We start from the raw sequence: 13,597 nt of genomic DNA, 5'->3' as shown, positions 1-13,597 counted from the left end.
TTTGAAAAATAAGCCTGGAAGATTGCTAGGGCAGTGATGTCGCAATCTTGCTGTTTGACAATGTCAACGCTGATCATCCTTTGTTACTAAACAAATAATTCCTATCTGGTAACTCTTGTTATAGAACAAACCCGTATGACAGCTCTATCTTTGAATAGATTTTAACTGTTTGCTTGTGTTACATAATGGAGTAATTAAATAAATAATTTAGCAATGTGAGAGACCATAGGAACTCGGAGCAGGAGTTAGGCCATCTGGCCCCTCAAGCCTGCTTCGCCATTCAATAAATTCATGCTGATCTTTTCGTGGACTCAGCCCCACTTACCCACCTACTCACCATAACCTTTAATTCCTTTACTGTTCAAAAAATTATCTATCCTTGCCTTAATAACATTCAATGATATAACCGCAACTACTTCACTGGGCAGGGAATTCCACAGATTCATAACCCTTTGAATGAAGAAGTTCCTCCTCAATTCAGTCACTTATTTTGAGGTACATGTCTCCTAGTTCTAGTTTCATCTGCCAGTGGGAGCAACCTCCCTCTTCTATCTTATCTATTCCCTTCATAATCTTATATGTTTCTGTAAAATCTCCTCTCATTCTTCTGAATTTGAATGAGTATAGCTCCAGTCTACTCAGTCTCTCCTCATAAGCAACTCTCTCAACTCCAGAATCAACCTAGTGAATCTCCTCTGCACCCCCTCCAGTGCCAGTATATCCCTTCTCAAGTCAGGATGTGCTTTAAGGCTTCACTTGGATAACAAGTGATTTGCAAGATGCAAAAAAAAAACCTCCATTCAGAATATTAATCTGAGAAAGATTCCACATGTCCAGAGAACAGAGAGAAACATTGATGTTCTGCTTGAGCAGCACGGTGGCACACTGGTTAGCACTGCTGCCTCACAGTGTCGGGGACCCGTGTTCAATTCCCCACTTGGGTGACTGACTGTGCGGCGTTTGCATGTTCTCCTTGTGACTGCATGGGTTTCCTCAGGATGCTCTGGCTCTCTCCCACATTCCAAAGATGCGCAGGTTAGGTTATTTGGACATGCTAAATTGTCCCTTACTGTCAGGGGGGCTAGCAGGGTAAATGTGTAGAGTTACAGGGATAGGGCCTGTGTGGGATTGTTAGCGGTGCAGGCTTGATGGGCCGAATGGCCTCTTTCTGCACTGTCCTATGATAAGGACAAGCTGTCCCTCAGCTTATTTGGAGATTTTGCCTTCCAAAGAACAAAATCCCAATCACGATAAATTCTCTAAACTCCGGGATTCATTAATTTGAAGGTTTGATCTGCTCAAAATGTGAAGTTAAATCCAATTGAAGAGGTGGAGGTGTGTGGAAGAGTAGGAGGGCAAGTTTCTGGCTAAATGGGGCCTAACCAGCCTCTTGAAGCTGAGTTCTGGAGTGAGGATGAAGTTATAATCTGACTCTTCAGCAATGTCTATCGAGCTTGCTATTGCCAGTGGTCTGTCTGGGGCTTCACTTGCTTCTGTCCCTGCTTTCTGCAACTGGTTTTTTGGTCATGTCACAGGAACACATTTCATAGAATCATCGACTCTACAGTGCAGAAGGAGACCATTTGGCCTATTGAGCCTGCACCAACAACAATCCTGCCCCGGTACCATGCCCGTAACCCCACGTATGTACAGTCCTAATCGCCCGACACTAAGGAGCAATTTGTCATGGCCACTCAACCTAACCTGCGCATCTTTGGACTGTGGGAGGAAACCGGAGCATCTGGAGGAAACCCACGCAGACATGGGGAGAACATGCAGACTCACACAGACAGTCACCCAAGGCTGGAATTGAACCTGGTTCCCCAGCACTGTGAGGCAACAGTGCCAACCGCTGTGCCACCTTGCCACCACCAGCTGGACATTTGCCAAGTGTGATGGGAGGTGTAGCAGGTTGTAATTCCTTCAAAACTTTTCTTTTAGTGAAGGGAGTGGAATTGGTACAAATCAAGATTTCCAGTTTGCTATGTGACCAATTATCGTGGTGAAATTATGGATGGGAACAGTTACACCCCACAGTGCTTTGGATAACCAGTAAACAGGATAACTTAATTGATATGATGCTTTCGGATGGGAGTCGTGTTCAAAAAGAGCTTGGCTTATTTTCGATGCAAGTCACACTGCGGTTCAAACTTCTGCTGTAAACTTGTTTCTTAACAAAATAGCATCATTATTATCAGAGAATTAGTCCTGCAGCCCAACATGAAAACACATTACTCCATCGAAAACACAAGATCGGTGATTTTTTTTGCCAGATTTGTTTCTTTCATGGGATGTTGGCTGGGCCTACACTTATTACCCTAATTACCTTTGAACTGGAGTGGCTTGCTAGGCCATTTCAGAGTCAGGGGTCAGAGCTCTCTGGTCATTCGTGCCCTGTCGTTGCCGCCAGCGAGAACGGAGAACTTGGTGCTTAACCAAAACTCCGTTCACTGCAGCGGGACTGGAAAATCCCAGCTGCAGGCGATGTTAGAGAATTCCGATGCAGCATGTGGATTCACGTGTAGGCCAGACCAGGTAAGGATGGCAGATTTCCTTCCATAAAGGGCATGGCCTGTGATACTAGACATCGACCTGAACCAGATGGACTTTTGTGAAAATTACAAAATTTTTAAAATTTCTGTATCTGTGGTGGTGGGATTCGAACCCAGGTCTCTAGAGCCCTGGGTCACTAAGTTCAGTGATAATAATCACTACGCCACCACCTACCCTTTGTGTGGTCTTGTTGCCAACTCGTGCTCCAAAATTTTGAAATTGAATATGCTTTTTTTTTAAACTTTCTCAGGTTAAGGCAAGTCTCCAAACATTTAAACCCAAAGAACCGAGGGACCAAGAGGAAAATACCAAATTTTCCAAAAAGGTATTTAAATGTTTTCCATTAACAACTGTAATTTGTATATTTATGGCTTCTCAATTACTCTTGGAGCCCACTCCACCTTCAGTTCATTTGCCAATTACTTTAAATCTATGTCATCGATCCTTCTGCCAATGAACACACATCCTCCTTATTTACCCTGTCAAAACCCATCAGGATTTCGAGCATCAGCACAAAATACTGCGGATGCTGGAATCTGAAACAAAAACAGAAGGATGCTGGAAAGTCTCAGCAGGTCTGATAGCATCTGAGGAGAGAGAATAGAGCCAATGTTTCCAGTCTAGATGACCCTTTGTCAGACGCTTTGCTCTGAAGAAGGGTCATTCAGACTCAAAACATTGGTTCTATTCTCCCTCTATGATTCTGAACAACTCTGTTAAATCTCGTTTTAACCTCGTATTCTGGGGAGAACAGCCTCTGCGTCTCCAGTGTCTCCCATGAAACTGAAATCCCTCGATCTTGTTACCATTCAAGTTAATCTCATCTGCAGCCTTGCTAAGCCATTGACATTTTTCCTACAGTGTGATGCTTAGAATTGGAGATATTAGTTTCAACAGGGGCCCAGCCAGTGTTTTAGGAAGCTCCTCATTCTTGTACTTTGCGTCACACCAAAAGATCCCAAATAATGACTTCTTAAAAATACTTTGACAGATTTATGTGTCCTGAGGTGTCTCTGCCCCTCTTTCCCCAAATTTCAGGTCATGTTGCAAGTTGTTAATCTACTGAACGATTAGTTTCTCCCACATTCTACACACTGTGAGGTCTCTTATCTTGTGTTTTAATTGGGAATCTTCTTTATTGGTGCTTTTTTCACATTGACTGACAAGAGATTACAACAGGATGCGAGGGGATAGTGATTCATGGTCCAGGTAGTGAAGGTGAAGTTCAATCTGGAACAAGAGTAAAAGAATGCTGGAAAAGTCCAGCAGGTCACGAATGCATCTTGCCACATGTAAGGGTGGTGGAAAAGGGGGCGGTGAGTAGGGGAGGGGAAAATGTTCCTTTCTCCCCGTTCAGTTGTGCCTGTGGTGGAACCAATCCCTTCACACTGCGCGGGGAGGGGTGAGGGTGTTGGAAAGCAAAGGCAAATGGTCCCACTGCCGTTAGACTGCAACAATCCTTGATCCCGTCTCCTCACTCTGATTGCTTGTTGTTCACAGATATTAACGAGGAACGTGAGGCGTGTCCGGAGTCTCACATTAGCCATATGGAATACGCTTCAATACATACAGAGCTGCTTCGAATGGCAATCTCCGCAGAGGAGTCTCATTGCCTTTCTGGTAGGTGACCAAGAGGCTGCATTGGGGGGGAGGGCAGTGTTCTGCCAAGTAATAGCTGCAGGACTGCATGCTTTAAATGACAGTCAATCTCTTTGTTAACAATCTTAGATAGTGTGACCTCTTACTTAATGTACACATTCAGGGCCGTTGTTTCAAGAAAATGCAAAGAATTTTTTCTCTCTTGTTTGTCATTCTGGTGGCTTCCGAATGCAGTGTCGTGGAGGCAGATTCCTGGGTGGCCTCTGGGAGTCCTTGGAAATTATCCCGAATATCTCCTTTCCTTTGATGGCTGATTGTCAGGCAGGAACAAGGCGATATGGTGCCCGGCAAACCACCAGGAAACACTTGCTGCCCCCAGCGGACACCAGCCTCACAGAGGTGACCAGACAGTCCACTTGGTTCTGCTGGTTTTGGATCCTTTAAATTTAAAGACTGAGATCTGTTGTAATAATTGTAGCCCCAGTGGTTGCCATTTTGGGGCGGCACAGTGGTTAGCACTGCTGCCTCTCAGCGCCAGGACTCCAGGTTCGATTCCCGGCTTGGGTCACTGTCTGTGTGGAGTTTGCACATTCTCCCTGTGCCTGCGTGGGTTTCCTCCGGGTGCTCTGGTTTCCTCCCACATTCCAAAGATGTGCGGGTTAGGTAGATTGGTCGTGCTAAATTACCCATTAGTGTCAAGGGGACTAGCTAGGGTTAATGAAGGGGTTGTGGGGATAGGGCTTGGGTGGGACTGTAGTTGGTGCAGGTTCGATGGGCCAAATGGCCTCCTTCTGCACTGTGGGATTCTATGATTCTCTGATTTTGAAAAGCAACCGGGCGTTGCATATGTACCCAGTTTCAGCAGGGGATCCAGCTGAAGAGGACCAAATCTGCTCTTTGCACATTCATTTTCTTTGGGACGTGAGGTGTGACAGGCCTCGTGCAGGCTTCAGAAACACTGGGCCCCTGTCGACCTGGGACACCCTCCTTTACTTCAGGCTGGTTTGACCTGCAGGTTGCTCAACACTGTGCCACCTCGAAACGTCAAACCAGAGAGGCCTGCCTGCTTTCAAATACAAATGTTGCCACAGGAATGAGGCTTGGCCTGCAATTTTTCCAGGGCTTTTGGGTGGCACAGTTGGCATCTTCCGCTCCTGACCTGGAGGTTAAAGTTTGACTGTGGCTTTGCGAATCTGTTGTGACATCTGCCATAAACTGTGCAGGTTAACCCTCTGAATAGCTGCTATGTTTAATCTTAATCATCACATATTTACATAATGTTTGGATATTATTAGCCATAATGCACTCAGGGCATCGAGTATAAGAACATAACATAAGAACATAAGAAATAGGAGCAGGAGCAGGCCATCCAGCCCTTTGAGCCTGCCCCTCCATTCAATAAGATCATGGCTGATCTGTCATGGCTCAGTTCCACTTTCCCGCCCTCTCCCCATAACCCTTAATCCCCTCGCTTATCAAAAACCCATCAACCCGCGTCTTAAAAATATTTAGCGAGGCAGCCTCCACCACCTCAACGGGCAGAGAATTCCAGAGATTCACCACACTTTGAGTGAAGAAGTTCCTCCTCAACTCCGTTCTAAACCGCCCCCCCTTTATCTTGAGGCTGTGCCCCCTAATCCTACTGTCCTTTCTGAGCGGGAAGAGTCTCTCCACCTCTATCCTATGCATCCCATTCATCATCTTATACGTCTCAACGAGATCTCCCCTCATTCTTCTAAACTCTAACGAGTACAAGCCTAGTTTATTCAGCCTCTCCTCATAGCTCAACCCCCTCAACTCCGGTATCAGCCTAGTAAACCTCCTCTGCACTCCCTCCAAGGCCAAAATATCCTTGCGTAAGTATGGCGACCAAAACAGCACACAGTACTCCAGCTGCGGCCTCACCAATGCCCTATACAGCTGCAGCAAGACCTCCCTACTTTTATATTCAATGCCCCTCGCTATGAAGGCCAGCATCCCATTCGCCTTCCTGACCACCTGCTGCACCTGCAGGCTGGGTTTTTGCGACTCATGCACAAGGACCCCGAGGTCCCTCTGCACCGTCGCCTGCTGCAGCTTTTCGCCACGTAAGTAATAGTCCTTCCTACCATTCTTCCTACCAAAGTGGACCACCTCACACTTGCCAACATTAAATTCCATTTGCCATTTCCTGGCCCATTTGCCCAGTTAGCATGTTATGTTACAGCTGTATAAAACTTTAGTTAGGCTGCATTTGGAATATTGTGTGCGGTTCTGGTCACCGCCTTACCAGAAGTGCATGGAAGCTTTGGAGAGAGTGCAAAGAAGATTTACCAGGACGCTGCCTGGTCTGGAGGGTTTTGGTATGAGGAGAGGTTGGATAAACTAGCAATGTTTTCACTGGAAAGACAGGGGCTGATAGAAGTCTACAAAATGATGAAAGTCATAGATAGGGTGGATCGTCAGAGGCTTTTTCCCAGGGTGGAAGGGTCAGCTAGAAGAGGGCACAGGTTTACGGTGAGAGGTGGTACATTTATGGGAGATGTGTGGGGAAAGCTTCTCACATAGAGGGTGATGGGTGCCTGGAGCACACTGCCAGTGGAGGGAGTGGAAGCAGGCACGTTAGCAACATTTAAGGTATATCTTGATTGATACATGAAGAGGAGACAAACAGAGGGATAGAAACCGCCTATCAGCCCATTGCACTCAGTTGACCATATTTATTGACCTATGTGCTAACCTGGCCACAAATGATAGTTGAACGCATTGTGATCGTCAAACTTTCTTTTACTTTCAACAATATCAAAATGCAGCTCAGCACAGACTCAGAACTGGAGGCAGCTAGTTACACAGGTCCCTTGTGGGAAGATTAAACCTGTGGACACCTACATTTCCATTGGCGTGACTCGCACATGCTCACATCTGCTAAAACCATCATTATATACATTCAAATAGGATGAAGCTTTCTATAGCAGTCTATAACAGCCGAGTATTCAAACACAATGCTGTGGACAATTTTGACTCTTGCAAGTGTTCAGTTGTGTATTTTTTTGGCAATGTGCCAAACCCTTGTCAGCCTGAATGTTAACGATATTCATCGAATGAGAGTTTCTAAAGCAGTTGGTTGTAACATTAATAATTGAAAAAGGAAGCTCTACGAATTCACTGAAAGTCAAAATAAACTATCTTCCTGTAATTAGCACGAATATCAACATCCCATTTTCCCCCTTGAGTAACAATTCAGGAGCCAACTTGTCATAATCTCCCTTCAAGTTTATAATGGCTGAAACAATGTGGTTGGCCCCACTTTAAAAGTTATTTCTGCCGTCCTTCGGGTGCCTCACTATTCCTCAAACTACTCTTCAATTGATAAGAAAGATGGTGAACTGCTCCCTGTGAGGAGCGTGTGTGTAAGAGTGTCTCATTCAGCTCCTCGAGTGATTAGCACTGCTGCCTCACAGCGCCAGGGACCCAGGTTCAATTCCGGCCTCGGGTCACTGTCTATGCGGAGTCTGCACATTCTCCCTGTGTCTGCGTGGGTTTCCTCCGGATATTCCAGTTTCGTCCCACAGTTCAAAGATGTGCGGGTTGGGTGGATTGGTCATGCTAAATTGCCTCTTAGTGTCAGGGGGACGAGATAGTGTAATTGTATGGGAATAGGGTCTGGGTGGGATTATAGTCGATGAAGACTCAATGGGCTGAATGGCCTCCTTTGCACTGTAGGGATTCTATGATTCTATGGTACAGCATTCTGAGGTGGCTTGATAGAAAGGATAGTCAGTGGACATTCCCTTTTGAGAGGGTGGGGGAGCTAGAACTAGGGCCCACTGTTTCAAAATAAGGAGACCTCCAGTTGAGAAGGAGAAACCCCTTCTCCAAGTGGGTTGTATATCTTTAGAATCCTCAATCCTAGAGAGCACTGATTACTGGATCATAGGATATATTCAAAGCTGTGTTAGACAGATGTTTGATCTGCAGGAGGGTCGAAGTTTATGCAGGACAGATAAGAAAGTAGAGTTGAGGTCACAATCAGATCACCCTTTGAGCTGGATAACTAAAAATAAACTTTCTAGAAAAAGATATGAATTAAGAAGGTGACCTGAGTTCTAAATCAAAGAGGAATCCAGCTTCTGTTCACTTGCTGAATATTGGCCATAGTTTGGAGCCGTGTCCTCCAAGGAGGTACAGCATTTTCGCCATGACTCTCTACATGCAAGGGCAGCCATCTTTTTGTCTTCATTCCTGAGACATGTGTGTCGCTGGCTGGCCAGCATTTATTGCCCATCCCTAGTTGCCCTTGGAGGCCGTTGCCGCTGAACCACATTGCTGTGACTCTGGAGTGTCGTGTAGGCCAGGCCAGGTAAGGAGGGCGGAGTTCCTTCCCTAAAGGCTATTAGTGAACCAGATGGGTTTTCTCGACAATGATCCCCCTACTTAATTGAATTTATTATTGTATTGGGGTACAATGAAAAATATTGTTTCTTGTGTGCTATATAGACAAAGCATACCATTCATAGGGAAGGAAAGAGTGCAGAATGTAGTATTCCAGTCATAGCTAGATGTAGGGAAAGATCCTGGTCTGCAGTGGATTCTTGATTCAAGATATTTTTTATTGAATTCAAATTCCACCATCTGCCATGGCGGGATTCGAACCCGGGTCCCCAGACCATTAACTGAGTTTCTGGATTAATAGTCTAATGATAATACCACTAAGCCATCACCTTCTGTTATCTGTCTGATGACCATACTGTATGGCTCTGTGCAACATCATCCCACTGCAGTGGGACCAGTGGTGAACCATCACAGTGAAAGTAGGTGCAACACCAACTCAAGGCGATCCTTTCCTCCTGCAGGCCTGGACGGAAGTGAACAGCCTCTCTTATTGGGGAATTAAATTCAGAAGAGGTCTAACTGTTAACTTGCTATCCTGTGTTACACCCTTGCGCACATTTGAGATCTGTACCATTAGAACTAATTTATCCAAACCCTTGGCAGATGACTGTAAAAAGTGAAGGCCGTAAAGGAATGAATGGTGACTTTGGTTCGGGCTGTGGACTCCACTCCTTAATTCCTATCCACACTCCTAAATTGGAATTTCAGCTGTACCTTAATCATTTTTAATCTGCCCTGAATGATTGCCCCTATTCCGCCAGTGGGCAAGCCAGCTGGGTTGTGGTCTCTCCAAACCTGTGGCCTGTGCAGTTTATTATTCACTCAGTTTAGATGTTGTTAAGTTAAACTGAAATTGACTGGTTTTTGGATTTTAAAGGCGGCGGAACCAAGTTGGAGTTTAAGTTGTACAGCAGCCTACAGAGGGGTAGAATGGGATTGAGGGGCTGAATGGCCTCCATCTGTCCCTATTATCCTTTCTTAATGCCAAGAAAATGGGTTAATAATGCAGCAGAGGCACAAGCTGAATGTGGCATTGTTTATTGTTGCTTTAGTTTGTCCCCTTGCTGGCCTGAGGACAGGGACTGATGGGTGATTTACAACCGTGTCAATCTAGAATCATCTTCGCAACGTAATTCTCCCATTTTAGCAGGGCACCCCTCCGCCCCACCCCCAATCTACATTCTACATCCAAACATTTATGTGGTTTTATGTGGGCGGCATGGTAGCACAGTGAGTAGCACTGCTGCTTCACAGCTCCAGGGTCCTGAGTTCGACTCCCGGATCAGGTCACTGTCTGTGTGGAGTTTGCACATTCTCCTCGTGTCTGCGTGGGTTTCCTCCCACAGTCCAAAGATGTGCGGGTTAGGTTGATTGGCCATGCTAAGAAATTGTCCCTTAGTGTCCAGAGATACGTAGGTTAGAGGGATTAGTGGGTAAAATATGTAGGGATATGGGGGTAGGGCCTGGGTGGGATTGTGTTCGGTGCAGACTCGATGGACGAAGGGCCTCTTTCTGCATTGTACGGTTCTATGATTAATAGAAGTAAAGCACCACTGGTGGCACAGTGGTTAGAGCTGTTGCCTCACAACGCCAGGGACCCGGGTTCGATTCCAGCCTCGGGTGACTCTCTCTGTGGAGTTTGCACGTTCTCCCCGTGGGTTTCCTCCCACTGTCCAAAGATATGTGGGTTAGGTGAATTAGTCATGGTAAATATGTGGGGTTATGGGGATAGAGGGAGAAGGGGGCTGGGTAAGATGGTGTTTCGGAGAATTGTTGTAGACTCAATGGACTGAATGCGGCCTCCTTCAGCACTGTAGGGATTCTGTGATTCCGCCCTGAGACTACCTGTAAAACAGCCGGTGGATTATGAAAAGAACCGTACTAACCTGAACACAATGGCATTAAATTATTGCCTCAGATAGACTCCTGTGAACTGTAACCCATTGAAGAACGCATCTTGTGCCTGCATTTCCATATAATGTGGCCTTGTCTCGTCGGTGACCGAGGTTTGACTGTCATTTTGTCCTGAAGCTGTCATTTTTATTAACCTGGCACACAGAATTTTTTTTTGAGACACACGTCAGGTGGTTTTATGTTGTCTATTGTTTGTCCGGGTCCTTCCGAAAGCTTTCTCTTTTCACTGCAGTTGGATGTGGGCGTGCTTGATGTGGCTAGGATGTAATTATACTCACTGCAGGTGACAGTTACAAGAAGGCTTTAGCAATAACGTAACGGGGTGATGGGGGGGGGAAAAAAAAAACTTGGAACAAAAACACACCTTGCGGTCTGAGACAGAAATGCATTTCTTCAGTTCATGGCTGGGTTTGCCGTGATTTCAATGCCGTTCTCTGCCTTGACCTGTTCTGCATTTTTTAATATAAATGGATTGTGTAGATCTCTCCGCGCGCTCTCTCTCTCTCTCCCCTCAGCCTCTATTGTGCACATGAGCAAATTAACAAAAAGACATTTTCTGGGGCTGCTACTTTGTGTGTGTCACAGCTGTATAAAGCAGTGTTTGGATGGGAATACAGCAGCGGCCTTACTTGCCGGCTTCACGGAGAGGGCAAGTACTTTGCACTCGCTGACCCTAAGGATTATTCGCTCTGATTTAGCCCAGTTGGAGGGAAAATGTTCATTATCTGTTCCAGCTTGGTTTGGTTCGGTTTAGCATATTGATTTTATGATGTACCATGGTAACCGCACTTGACTAGGGATTATTATGCTCGTTCTAAAGTACGACAGAAAACACCTTGCATCTTTTCGTTTGCTGTACGCTAACTGAATGGGTTCACTCAGGTGATGGGTATTTGTCAATGAAGAAAATGCCATGCGATTAAATGATTAAATTCCACGCTATGTCGGGGCTGACTTTCAGCGTTTGGAGTTGCTTGCGGTGAGGGAGGCCGGCAGCGGGTCAGGGATTCAAAGTCCTTGTCCACAGCTCTTTGCCTAATGGGATGACGTGATGGCACAGTAGTGTTAGCACTGCTGCCTCACAGTGCCTGAGACTTGGGTTCAATTCCCAGCTCGGGCCACTGTGCGGAGTCTGCACATTCTCCCCACATCTGCGTGAGTTTCCTCCCACCGTCTGAAAGATGTGCTGGTTAGGTGCATTGACCACGGTAAGTTCTCCCTCAGTGTATCCGAACAAGAGTGTGGCAACTAGGGGATTTTCCCAGTAACTCCATTGCAGTGTTAATGTAAACCTACTTGTGACTAATCAATATACGTTTTGGTTTTAAGCTCCTGGTGAGTCAGGAAGAAGTTTTCCCTCAGGCCTCACAAAATTCCTTTGGCTTCCTTCACCCCAGTTTCTTGTCTCTTGGCAAGCCGCCCCCTCCCCTGCTACCAATCATGATCTTGGCTTCTCGAGCCTTTTTCCATCCACTTCCAACCTGTTAGACTAGCACTAGTAAGAAGTCTCAGGTTAAAGTCCAACCAGTTTATTTGATAGTAATCCCACAAGCTTTTGGAAACGGTGTCCCTTCATCAGGTGTGTGGAAGGTTCTGATCAGAGAAGGGCATATAAAGACACACACAGTTTACAGAATACTGATTAGAATGCAAGTCTTTACAGCTAACCTGCTATTCAAGTCTTAAAGATGCAGACAATGTGAGTGGAGATAGCGTTAGCATAGGTTACAGAGATGTGTATTGTCTCCAGACAGGACAGTAAGTGAGATTTTACAAGTTCAGACAAGTCATGGGGGTTACAGATAGTGCGACATGAACCCAAGATCCCGATTGGGGCTGTCCTCATGTATGCGGAACTTGGCTTTCAGTCTCTGCTCAGCGACTCTGCACTGTCGTGTGTCGTGAAGGCCGCCTTGGAGAACGCTTACCCGAAGATCAGAGACTGAATGTCCATGACCGCTGAAGTGTTCGCCAACAGGAAGGGAACAGTCTTGCCTGGTGATTGTCGAGCGATGTTCATTCATCCGTTGTTGTAGCGTCTGCATGGTCTCCCCGCTCTCTCCCCGCTTCCGCACACATGAGGACGGTCTCAACCGGGATCTTGGGTTCATGTTGCACTATCTGTAACCCCCATGATTTACCCGGGCTTGTAAAATCTCACTGTCCTGTCTGGAGACAATACACATCTCTTTAACCTGTGCTAATGCTATCTCCACTCACATTGTCTGCATCTTTAAGACTTGAATAGCAGGTTAGCTGTAAAGACTTGCATTCTCATCAGTATTCTGTAAACTGTGTGTGTCTTTATATGCTCTTCTCTGATCAGAACCTTCCACACACTTGACGAAAGAACACTGTTTCTAAAGGCTTGTGAGATTACTATCAAATAAACTGGTTGGAATTAAACCTGGTGTTGTGAGACTTCTTACTGTGTTTACCCCAGTCCAAGGCCAGCGTCTCTATATTGTGAAGATCAGCACTAACCCAGGCTTAGCCATTGTTTGGCCATGCTGAATTCTCCCTCAGTGTTCCCAAACAGGTGCTCGAGTGTGGCGACTAGGGAATTCTCATAGTAACTTCATTGCAGTGTTAATGTAAGCCTACTTCTGACAGTAATAAACAAACTTTATAAATTTTAAACTCTTTGCTGGAGCTGTAGCATTAGCATCCTTCTTCTGGGCTTCCCAACCGATCAGAGCAGTGATTGAAGCATGCACGTGACCTTTACAGCCTTGAACTTTGAAGGGTCAGCAGTGAGAGACAGAATGGGAGCATCCAGCAACGCGTGATAGTGCCACGAAGAGGGAAGGCTGCTGTGCCACCTCCGTCCTGTTCCCCCTCTTCCTCTCCCATCCCCTCTCCCATCCCCTCTCCCATCCCCTCTCCCATCCCCTCTCCCATCCCCTCTCCCATCCCCTCTCCCATCCCCTCTCCCACCCCCTCCCTCCCCCCTCCCTCCCCCCTCCCTTCCCCCTCCCTTCCTCCTACCCCCTACCCCCCTCCCTTCCCCTACCCCCCTCCCTTCCCCCTTCCCTCCTCCCTTCCCCCTCTTCCCCCTCCCTCTCCCTCTCTCCCTCCCTCTCTCCCTCTTTCCCTCCCTCCCTCCCTCTTTCCCTCCCTCTTTCCCTCCCTCCCTCCCTCTCTCCCTCCCTCCATCTCC

At 46.5% G+C, this 13,597-nt stretch overlaps 1 protein-coding gene across 1 annotated transcript in view; it reads left to right on the top strand.

Annotated features, from left to right (window-relative positions):
• The window catches only part of LOC145359474 (multiple C2 and transmembrane domain-containing protein 2-like), a 473,933-nt gene that overhangs the window by 301,238 nt on the left and 159,098 nt on the right, over window positions 1–13,597 (top strand). Inside the window, exons 16-17 of the mRNA XM_080214042.1 lie at window positions 2,804–2,878; window positions 4,054–4,173. Coding sequence (XP_080070168.1) covers window positions 2,804–2,878; window positions 4,054–4,173 — 195 coding nt within the window. The remainder of the gene's footprint in view (window positions 1–2,803; window positions 2,879–4,053; window positions 4,174–13,597) is intronic.

The sequence above is a fragment of the Carcharhinus amblyrhynchos genome, chromosome 28 (genome assembly GCF_965287045.1).
Source record: "Carcharhinus amblyrhynchos chromosome 28, sCarAmb.v2.hapA, whole genome shotgun sequence".
Classification (NCBI taxonomy): domain Eukaryota; kingdom Metazoa; phylum Chordata; class Chondrichthyes; order Carcharhiniformes; family Carcharhinidae; genus Carcharhinus; species Carcharhinus amblyrhynchos.
The sequence above is the reverse complement of the archived record's forward strand: the minus strand, read 5'-3'. Positions and strand labels throughout refer to the sequence as shown.